This window comes from Pinus tabuliformis, chromosome 1_1, assembly GCF_031772625.1.
Source record: "Pinus tabuliformis cultivar Carrire ecotype Pingquan chromosome 1_1, CPIR1, whole genome shotgun sequence".
NCBI classification, from domain to species: domain Eukaryota; kingdom Viridiplantae; phylum Streptophyta; class Pinopsida; order Pinales; family Pinaceae; genus Pinus; species Pinus tabuliformis.
In genome coordinates, this window is record NC_142297.1 from 977,753,418 (window position 1) to 977,764,704 (window position 11,287).

At 36.2% G+C, this 11,287-nt stretch overlaps 1 protein-coding gene across 1 annotated transcript; it reads right to left on the reverse strand.

Annotated features, from left to right (window-relative positions):
* Positions 1 to 237: 237 nt before the first annotated feature.
* On the reverse strand, positions 238 to 2,978 carry LOC149217788 (disease resistance protein Roq1-like). Its single transcript, XM_089393077.1, has 4 exons — positions 2,142 to 2,978; positions 848 to 2,027; positions 465 to 730; positions 238 to 377 (listed from the first exon to the last, which is right to left on the reverse strand). The coding sequence occupies exons 1-3, from the start codon at positions 2,636 to 2,638 to the stop codon at positions 488 to 490; spliced, it is 1,920 nt and encodes a 639-aa protein (XP_089249203.1). The 5' UTR covers positions 2,639 to 2,978; the 3' UTR covers positions 238 to 377; positions 465 to 487.
* Between the last annotated feature and the right edge of the window lie 8,309 nt (positions 2,979 to 11,287).

Below are 11,287 nucleotides of genomic sequence, written 5' to 3' on the forward strand. Positions count from 1 at the left end.
ACCTCTTACAGCTCTCCAGACTGAGATATTTGAGATTTGACAAGTTCCCCAAGGAATTTGGAAGATATTTGAAATTCTCACATCCTTTCAAGCAGATGTGTTGGAGATTTGTCAATTTACCCAAATCTCCAAAGCCTGTGAAATTTCTGCATTTTTTACTATTAGATATTTCAACGAGCAAAGATCGTAAAATTCTTCTGGCAATGCTGTTCTTAGAAGATGCTGTTGAAGAACTTACAGACGGCAGGGCACAGTAAAACGTTTTGCAGCACGGCGTTTTGTAGCACAATCTTTTGAAGGTGCTTCAACTGTCCTATTGACTTTGGAAACTCTAAAAGTGGAGCATCAATAATCAATTCCTCCAACTGCAAAGGCGCCTGCATTGTTCACACATCCATCATCATAAGAAAAAGAAAAAGCATCCTGATTCTCATTTATAAATTACTACAGCTACATCTACGTACCTGTTGTTCCTCCCACAATCTTTCTAATCTTTCCCGGAAACTTCTAAAACTCTTAAATCCCGCATTGGAATCCAAGAAGGCAGGGAATCGAAGGGACACTCCTTCCAGCGAAGCCATACGAGCTTTGGTGAGCGCACCGAAGGTAAGATGCGTTCAACATAATAGCCTTGAGTATCCATAAGTTGTAATTTCCTGATCCGCGACACTTGTGCTTCATTCAATGACAACAACTCCTTGGTGCAAATTCCGCGCACTTCTGGATTTACCTATTCGGATTACAAAAACAATAGATAGTATAACATTTTAAAACTGGCCTTACTTGGAATAGGAAATCTTGGAAGTTGCTAACATATTCAAAAGTTTGCCATGAACGAAGCACTTACAGATGGTGATTCTTCCAACAGATCACGAAGTCTCTCTCCGGAATTCCAAACACGATGTGCCGTTAATCTTGAAGCAATATGTCTCCCCCAGTCCCTGAGGTGATCATGCATTCTTATTTCTTTATCTTTACAGAATATGTCAGTGCTGAAGTCAAAACTAACAAAACCAGGATCGACAACATAGGGCAGGCACTGCTCCAGTGGTGGCATTCTAACGTCTACAAGGCATTTGTACTGGAGATTTCTGAAGCCTGACAAACCTTGCCAACCTGATCCGTTCCATATTTTTATCCACTTATCCATGTCTTCTCCTATTGCAAAACAAGCGATATCTAAAAATATTTGCTGCTCCTGTTCACGCAGGGAGTCATAACTAATTCTAATTACTGCCCCTATGTCAACAGGTAGTGTTTCGCTAAGTCCATCCAGTTCCTGCTGCCAAAGACATAGGTCATCTTCGCCATAAAGACGAGACCCAATTAATTCCAGCGATAGCGGTAATCCATCGCAGGCCTTTAAAAATCCATCTACGAAATTTTCATATTTTGGCAGTGGATCTAACTGAGAGAAGGCATGCGAGCAGAAAAGCTGTAGGGAGTGTATTCTATTGAGCCCCCTAAGGTGATAGATGGATGACTCTGCAATTCTTGCTCTTATAAGTAAACCCTTGTCACGACTTGTAAACAGGATCAAACTCCTTGGATGAACAACATCCTTAATTGGCAAGAAGGCACGTAGTTGATCTAAATGGTCTACATCATCTAATATTACAAGAACTTTATCATCTTTGAGATTCTCTTTAAGTTGCCCTATACCTTCGTTCCAATGATTAATTTCAATACGTACACCTTTAAGGTGCTTAAGTAGATCAATCTGTAGAGAATGTAAATAATTTCTGGCTCCATTTTCCCGCACATTGAACAGAAAGGAAGATGCTCCATATTCTGATCTATGACGATTAAAATACTCTTTGGCAAGCGTGGTTTTTCCGATTCCACCAGCACCCACGATCCCCACAACTTTGGCCTCCGGGCGCCCTTCTTCATGCGATAGCACTGTAGTTTGAAGCTCTTGCATTTTTTCTTCTAAACCCGTTGGAAATTTTGCCACATCCAACGGTGGTTTTGGAACCTTTTCCCGCACGGTCTCTATGACCTTCTCCAAGAGCTCTTCATTGTTGCTGAATAACCATTGAGAAGTAAGATAACAACTGAGAAAACCCTAACTAAGCTGTTATGTAACTATCAAGCAAACAAAATACAAATTACAGATTGGGATAGTGGCAGATGCTTACCCCTTAAAGGCATCCAAATCAAAGCCGCTTATTTTCGCCACACGACAAAGAGCGTCTCTCCATTTCTGAATGGTCTGCAAATCATATCGCTTCTTCTCTTCGTGGATGCGAAGGGCTTCCGTGTATCTTCCTGCATACTGGAGTTCAGAAGGGTTTACGTTGTAAAACACTGGCAGAATAACAGCAGCCCTCGACTCCATGGAAGTAACCATGAGGACGAGTTCTTCGAGGCACCATTTGGACTCTGCATAACGTGGAGAGAATATCGCGACGTGGACAGAGGCGACTCCAATAGCTGCTTCTATTTGCGGGAAAATGTCGCATCCAACCTTCATTTCTGGGTCGTCCAAAAATACTTGCAATCCAGAGCAAGTAAGGCGATGATAGAGATCCTTGGCAAAAGTGGCCTTAACATCAGGCCCGCGATGGTTGAGAAAAACGTCATAACGGGGATAGGGAGCCGAAGCAGGAGAGGCCATGGAGGAAGAAGATGCCATTAGAAGTGGTATTTGATATTGGATAGATAGAAATCAGAGCGAGATGAAGTGAATGCAATGAAACAGAAAGCCAAACGCAGAGAGTTGTCTTCTCAGCTTTCCTTCCTTCAAAAGAAAAGCAGTCCTACTTTTTGTGATGCCAAAGTTGCACGCGCTCCAATTATTTCATATCGTAGGGGAAATTCGTGCGAATTTCGTCCATAACTTTTACACAGATGCCAAAGTGCACGCGTACCAATTTTTTCTTGTGGTACAGGAAATTTGTGAGACTTGTCGTCTATGTGGACCATAGATTTCATTTCATTTTAGATACAGGCCCTGCGAAAATTGCGCATGCCCTAAAACCCTGCCCCTGCCCTTCGGAATTATCGCGTGGCCTTTAACCTCGCCGATGGAATTTGACGGGCAAATTCACCCGTCAAATACGTGCACCTATGGTGGAGTCGCCGTGTCAGTTACTTCATTGAGCGTACAGGCGACGCGACATAAAGATGTTAGCACTTTATCATGTTGAATACATGTATGTGTATAGGACCCACAATGTCGAATACATTAATCAATTTCAAAGTGTTTACACTGCTCCATAAGAGATCAACCTTTCTTTTGAAGAAAATGGACTTTTGCATTTCCCACAATAAAACACTAACTTGTTTTCGAAGGAAAGCTTAACAAAACAGGGTCATAAATATAATTAAAAAAAATTTAAATATTTTACACTAACCTGTTTACAAAAGAAAGTTTAATAAAACACGGTGATAAATATAATTAAAAATAATATAAAGAAACTTAAATATTTCCTTTATATTAAAATAGTTTATTAATAAATTTTTATTTTGTTATTGCATAAAATAAAGCGGCCAAATTTAGGGCTTTTGATCAAAGAGGTTTATAAAAAGAAAATCAGATTCTATAAGCATTGTAAATATATTTATAATAATAATTATATTGTCAATTGATTTTAAATGTGTGTGTTTTCGTTTTTTTAATATTAAAGGTTTGTGTTGAAGAATATGAAAAAAATATAATTTTTAAAGTAATATTTATATATTTATTTTCAATCATATATTATTTATTAAAAATACTAATTAAATTTAAGATTTCTAATGAATTTTGTTGTGTAAAAGGTTGGGAATTTGATAAGGCCATAATTTTGTTTGAAAAAATATTTTTCATTTAAATTTGACCATTTTGTTTTTCAAATAAATTTATTTATAATAATTATATTGAGAATTGATTTTAAATGTGTTTGCGTTTTCGTTTTTTTTTAATATTAAAGATTTGCGTCCAAGAATATGGAAAAAATATAAATTTTAAAATAAAAGTTATATATTTATTTTCAATCATATATTATATATTAAAAAAAATTAAATTTAAGTTTTCTAATAAATTTTGTTTTCTAAAAGGTTGGGAATTTGGTAAGGCCATAATTTTGTTTGGAAAATTATTTTTCACTTAAATTTGACATTTTGTTTTTCAAAAATTATGATAGGAGTGTTTGAATCTTTGTTTTGATGGTGGAAATAGATTCAACATCATAAAAAATGTTTGGGGGGGCCAGCTTGACAGTTATAACTCATATTTCCTAAAATCTATACCAGAATTTTCACTATTTTCCAGACAACGTTGTGACCTACTTAGACTACTCTATTTGATATGTATTCAAATTCTAGGAATTTTATGATATTCAAGTTAACTATGAGATAAAAACGAAGTAGTTCATAAAATCAATGTGAAAGTGAATAATTAATTTGTTTACATATATATAGTTTTTAGTGTAAAGTATGACTTGAATGGGTTTAATAGTTAAGAACATATGTTCTGTCATAAAAGGTCATAATTTCAAAGTTTCAATTTAGAGGTGGGTAGAGTATGTACATTTCCATAGACTTTATCAAGCATTAAGGTGAGTCCATTATCCCACAAATAAAGGTTCATAGACCAAACCATTCTACTATCTAACTTGGCCATAACTTTAATCTTTACCAGTATAGATCCATCTTAACCACTGATGTAGCAAATTTTACTAGTATAGATCCATCTTAACCACAAATGTGGCAATCCTCTGGAACTATCAAATCTTTTAAGGTGTAATGAAAAATGTTTGCATCTAGAGAGATTTTATCCCTGTCATTGCTTGATAGCTATCAAATCTTTTAAGGTGTAATGAAAAATGTTTGCATCTACAGAGATTCGATCCCTCTCATTTGCTTGATAGATTTGTGCTCTTTCTATCTCTCTACACACACACACGATGTAAATTATTCATTGTTTAAATTGCATTTTTTGAATGTATAAATGGATTTTATGTCTTCAAAATCCCCTTGGGATTTGCATTAAGTAAATTACACAGTTTAACACAACAAATATTTGATGGATTTAAAAGATATATATATATATATATATATATATTACTTAACATAGAAAATGAAATATTTTATTTTATTTGAATTACATGATTTACATGTTACTTAATAACACTATCATCACTATTTGAGCTATCCCATTGGATAAGTACATGTGGATATTATTTAACCCTACATCTTGTTTTTTTTTTTATTGAAAACTTACATTATTAAATGCAATATATTAATTTTATATAATAAAAAAAAAATTGTAAGTTTGGTAGGAGTCCTTGATTTTCAAGTTTACATGTCTATTATTCACCCCGCTATTTCCTATGCTATAGGGTATTGAATGCCTTGACAGTGACCGTGACAATGGAGGATTCTGACATTTGCTTTCACCGTAAACCCATGTACATAATTTTTCTAGCAAATACACCTTCCGCTTAACGGTTGATGATCCCCATGGTCATGATGGCCAATAAATAATGTTTGCAGTCATACAATATGTAATCCAGTGTGGCAAATTTAATGTTGAAAACCTATTTGAAGTGAATTCAAATTTGAATTTCAAACCGCGCTATTTTATTTATTCCAATATCCAGTGCTTTTAATTAATTAAGCTTTTATGGCGGCTTGGCCCTTTTCATTTTTTTGATAACCTCCAGCAGGCACTTTGCGTCTTGCAAGTTTTCCATGGCTCCTGGCTATGGATGTTTATATTCCAGAAGATTATGTTAGAAGGCACTGCAAGCCAAATATATCGATGCAAAAACTAGATGGTCTACTCTCTTTCAACGATGTGGAGGCTATTATTATTATCTTGCTCTTATTATTATTATTTTTACACTGGTCTTCCCCTCTTGTCTTACGTGTTTTATCATGATTTGTCTGATCTTCTGAAATCAACTCCCCTCTTGTCTTACGTGTCTTACCATGATCTGTCGGATCTTATGTTAGACAATTAAACTTTTTTCCACCGTTAATCAAAAATATCGTTATAACTAAAAATAATAGTTGAAACTTGATCCTTTTCTTGGAGCAACAAGGAGCAGTGAAGCCTCAATTGAGAGAAGGTAGGTGGCCATGGCTTGCCTCGCAGAATATCATCCTCCTCTGTCTTATCCATCCATGAAACCTCTCGTTGTTTTGCCCCTGTCTAGCAAGTTTCCTGCGTATCCCTGCCAAAGAGGATTTCTTACTTATCCATGCCAAAGAGGGTTTCCTGTCCAGGGAAAGTCTAATTTGACACCTCTACCATGGTATTCCACTGCCCTCATCTCATCTCGGTTCCCCATTTTGGCATTTTTCTGCCCTCATCTCATCTCGGTTCCCCATTTTCCCTTTTTGCATATGAAACAAAACACCTAATTCCATATTTTATTACATTGTAACGAGTTTATTTTTTGTGGCAATGAGTTTCTTTTTTGTGGGAAGATCCTTAGAGCTATGCAATTATCGACCTGCAATTCATTTGACAATCATCGATGTGGTTGAATGATGGTAATGGCATAAAGGTAAAAGAAATCGTAAGCTCTCAGAATCAATAACCAATCACGAAATGGTGAATTTATGAATTTTAAGTAGCTAAATTAGCCTAAATTTTTCTTTAGATCTGTTATTGCTAAATAAAATCTTTGTTTTATGCTCTCAGCATCAATAACCTATCACGAAATGGTGAATTTAAAAACTTTATTTAGCCAAATTAGCCTAAATTTTTCTTTAAATTTGTTCTTGCTAAAATAGAATATTTGTTTTAAGCTCTCAGCGTCAGTAACCGATCACAAAATGGTGAATTTATGAACTTTATTTAGCTAAATTAGCCTAAAATTTTCTTTAAATCTGTTCTTGCTAAAATAAAATGTATACACAATTTTTTTAAATTTTTTCATGTGGAAATGAAATGGATGCATGAAAGAGAATTTTAATAAATCTGTCCTTGCAGTAATAAAATGAGAGCATGAAAAGAGATTTTCTCCAACCTAGTTCTTTCCTAGTTTATAATTACAGATCATAGAAGTACGTTTAGGGAACTAGCTCGCTTGTCGTTCACACCAAATATGAAAAATTCGTTTTTAATGCATGAAATGTTTTTTCTTAATTATATATATGGAAAGAAATACTTTATATATACACTCTACAACGAACCTTAAAAACTTATAACTTGATTTTCTTTATTAGTAGATAGTTATAAAGAACCATAAAAATTATAAATTGATTTTTTTTATTAATAGATAGTTATAAAGAAGTAGATATTTTATTAACACAATATACATTAATAATTTATTTCATATAAATCTTCTATATAGATTGAGAGATACGTTGTATATACACTACACTACGAACCATGAAAATGTATAAATTGATTTTTTTATTAATAGATAGTTATAAAGAAGTAGATATCATGCTAATAAATATATTAACAATTGATTTCTTTTATTTATATAAAAACTGGTTACTTAATATTTATGAGTTATTTTCATCAATATTTATTAAAAATTAATTTATATATAAATATTTTATTTTAGTTATTAATTATATTCATCAATATCATATATAAAATTGTGTAAACTCTCATAATTTACTTTAATTTAAATTATTATTTATCAATTATAACTTTTAATTTATCATTTTTAAAAGTGCGTAAATGATCTTCTCTAAGAAACAAATAGATGGTAGCATATGCACCTTACTTTTCCAATCCTTGTCATTTTTTTTGTAAGCTAAGGTAGATCCTCGTTTTCTATTTATATAAAAGTAAACTGAAACCACATACAGTTAATAGGTGGCCTCTGTAGGAAACAAATAGATGGTAGCATATGCACCTTACTTTTCCAATCCTTGTCAATTTTTTTGTAAGCTAAGGTAGATCCTCATTTTCTATTTATATAAAAGTAAACTGAAACCACATACAGTTAATAGGTGGCCTCAACTTGCCCATTGGGAAACCAAGTCTGTTGGCCACCTATGCATATTGTAAGCCATCCAAAAACGATAAGTTATCAGTCTTTCTACCCAAGCAATATATACATAACTATTTAAAAACCAGTCTATAGTCTTAGATCCCATAAGCATGCATGTAAAAGAAAGCTAACCGCTAAAAAACAAAATCCTGAGGACATTGAGCTCATCTATTCTTTGAGGTCTTCCGGTTCTGACTTCATTGTCGTTGGATCTTCAGCTGAATCTCTAGGTGCTGGTGTCATTTCAATAATACATGGAAGGTTTCACTGTATACGATCTAGTCTTATGTCCTGCTTGCAGAGTTGGAACTGGATTGTTTGCAAGTCCTTTTTATAGTCAGGCATGTCTCTGACGATCAGCACCATCACCATGGACACTTGCTCCATTACTTTTCCTACTAGTCTTTTCATGAGTCAGTACAGATGCAGGGTTTGTTTAAATTGTGATAGTCTCACTCTGGTGTGTTCCTAGGATCTGGGATATGGTCTTTCCATTCTTCCATCTCGTCCTTAGAGTCCTCTTCTAGAATTCTATCCTCCATTTCTTCAATAATTTCAATAATACATGGAATGTGTCACTGTATACGATCTAGTCTTATGTCCTGCTTGCAGAGTTGGAACTAGATTGTTTGCAAGTCCTTTTTATAGTCAGGCATGTCTCTGACGATCAGCACCATCACCATGGACACTTGCTCCATTACTTTTCCTACTAGTCTTTTCATGAGTCAGTACAGATGCAGGGTTTGTTTAAATTGTGATAGTCTCACTATGGTGTGTTCCTAGGATCTGGGATATGGTCTTTCCATTCTTCCACCTCGTCCTTAGAGTCCTCTTCTAGAATTCTATCCTCCATTTCTTCAATAATTTTTCGGATCCCAGCATTCGTTCCTTCCTTGCATGCTTTTGTTGCCTCCCTCATAGTCTTGTCCATGGGTCTTCTGCCTTTCTTCTGTTCCGAGGTTCCCAAGTCCTTTGGACAAGGACCAAATTTCCCTCGTCCTACGCGACCTCTTCCTTTGGTTGGTCGTTCCATGTCGTCGGTGTCTGCTACCTGTTCATAGTGATCACAATTCAATGCCAGGATAAAATAACCATTACCCATCCAAATACCAATAGCCTCGTGGGGTTTCTGTTCTTCGGTACTACCACCTTTTTGCCTACACTCTATTGCTCCCAATCTTTCAAGTGAACCAGGAGTGGTCTTCACCTTCTCCCTGCTCACCTTGACCTTCCTCTCGATCAGACCCATAGTCTCTGTCTCTCCTCCCCTGTCCCTTCCTCCCGCGTTGAGGTCCCTCAAGCTAACCCATTCCTTATGCGACCCCGTGAGAGCAAATGAAGGGAACTTCGCGCTGGGACTTTCCTCCCATCCCCTACCTTGCTTACCATCGACGCTCTCTCCCCTCGCAACGCTACCTCCTCTACATTTCACCCATTCCTTGCTTGGCTTCCTGCCCAACTCCCCTTCCCAGGCTTGCTCTTCTCTGCTACCATAACTCCCCCTATCTACCCGGAAATTCAACCTGAGGAACTTATCCGGACCCGCAGTCCTCCATTCCACCTAGATAAACTCCTTACTAGTCTCGCAAGCCTTTGCCCTGAGCAAAATGCGCCACTCCCTATTAACTTTTATACCCTCAACCCTGGCTAGAGTCGACGAGAAGCTACCAAGCCACTCTTCCTCACTGCTTTTGCTCTCTCTGCACAACATAACCTCTCCTCGTGGAATTTCCTTGCCAACCTGGCACATGTTCCTTCCACCTCCCGGCATACTGAATTTTCCTTCATGAATTACATAAAGAAAACGATTAACGTACCCATGGTTACTATGCCTGCTTGCTGAATGCGAGTATGGTCGATCCTCCGCTCTCGTTCTTACGCTACTCTGCAATCTAGCCACCCTCTCTTCCCTATGCTCCCTCTCATACTCTACCTTACCTACCTGCCATCCCATACACCATACGTCGTCGTCCTTACCACCTCTCCTCTTGCCTACGTACAACCTACCACTTCTCCCTTATGACATCGCTACATACATGCAAGACTCCACCACGCTCTGCGGTATAATCGTGTGGGCTGTGGTGGGCAGTCCTTTCGCCTCCTGGCCTTTGACAACCATAATTAGTTTGATTACCCACTCCGTCACCCCGATCGGGGGCCAATCTTTGTCATTTTAGATACAATATTAACATACCATAAAGATAAGCTTTTAAGAATATAAATCCAAATATCAAGGTCAACATCTCAAATATTTTTCTAAGTGCAATAAAGACTAGCATTTAAATTGCATTGAACAATCTATGAGTTATTAGACATTCATTTAAACTTGAAGTGGAAGTTCAAATGCTTGGAATTTATTTCCTTATAGCATTAGGTTTTTATTGCAACCATACAAAGGTTAAAACGAAGGCATATAGATATTTATTTCACTTCAAAAATCAAGTACTAATCAAATATAAAATAGGTAAGAAGACCACAGAAACACCTAGTGGAGTTATTGGAACCTTGTTGAAATACAAGTACTCTAGTTACATTGCAAAGGTCTCACAAAAATCAACTTATATTAATTTTCATGGCTTGAGTTTTGCCTATAAAGGAAATTCAAAACTAAGCTTAGAAATTTGGTGTTTAATAAAATGAGAAGATAGTTTTTTTTTCTGTTAAGCTTGGTAGATCCTTCTTGTTCATTATAAAATATGTAAGCAAGTTACACAAATATATCCTAGTTAGGTGGTCTCAACTGGCCCAGCGGGAAACCACGTATGTTGACCACCTAACCGCAGTTTAAGTTGTCTAGCAGCAAAAAATGCTTATTCTATCTATCCAAGCTATATAAACTTGATAGTCATGTCCACAACCATATTCTAGTTCTCTATACATATATATATGACTGTAAACTATAAATTAAAAGCTATCTGCATGAAAATAAATTAAAAAAAGGACTAAGAGTCAACATTCTATTCCTCCTGTTCGGCGGAAGTCAAAGCCACCGGGGTCGAATCTTTTGCGCTGGAGCCTGGAATCTCAGTGAGCATGAACAGGCATGGGAAATGTTTCTCTATATGATGCATGTGGCCATCCTACTTCTGCAATTGAAATTGCAGTTTTTGAAAATCTTATTTATAATTTGGAAAATCCTAGACAACAATCATCGAGATTTGCTCCATGGCCTTACCCAGAAGGCATTTCATGAGCCAATACAGATAAATGGACTATTTGTATTGTGCCTCTTGACCTTTGGTGTGTCTCGGGTCTAGAATCAGGATCTTCCCATCCTCTGTGTCTGTTGGCTCCACACTCGCTTGACGATTTATATTTTCCTCCCATTCAATTATGAGAAATTT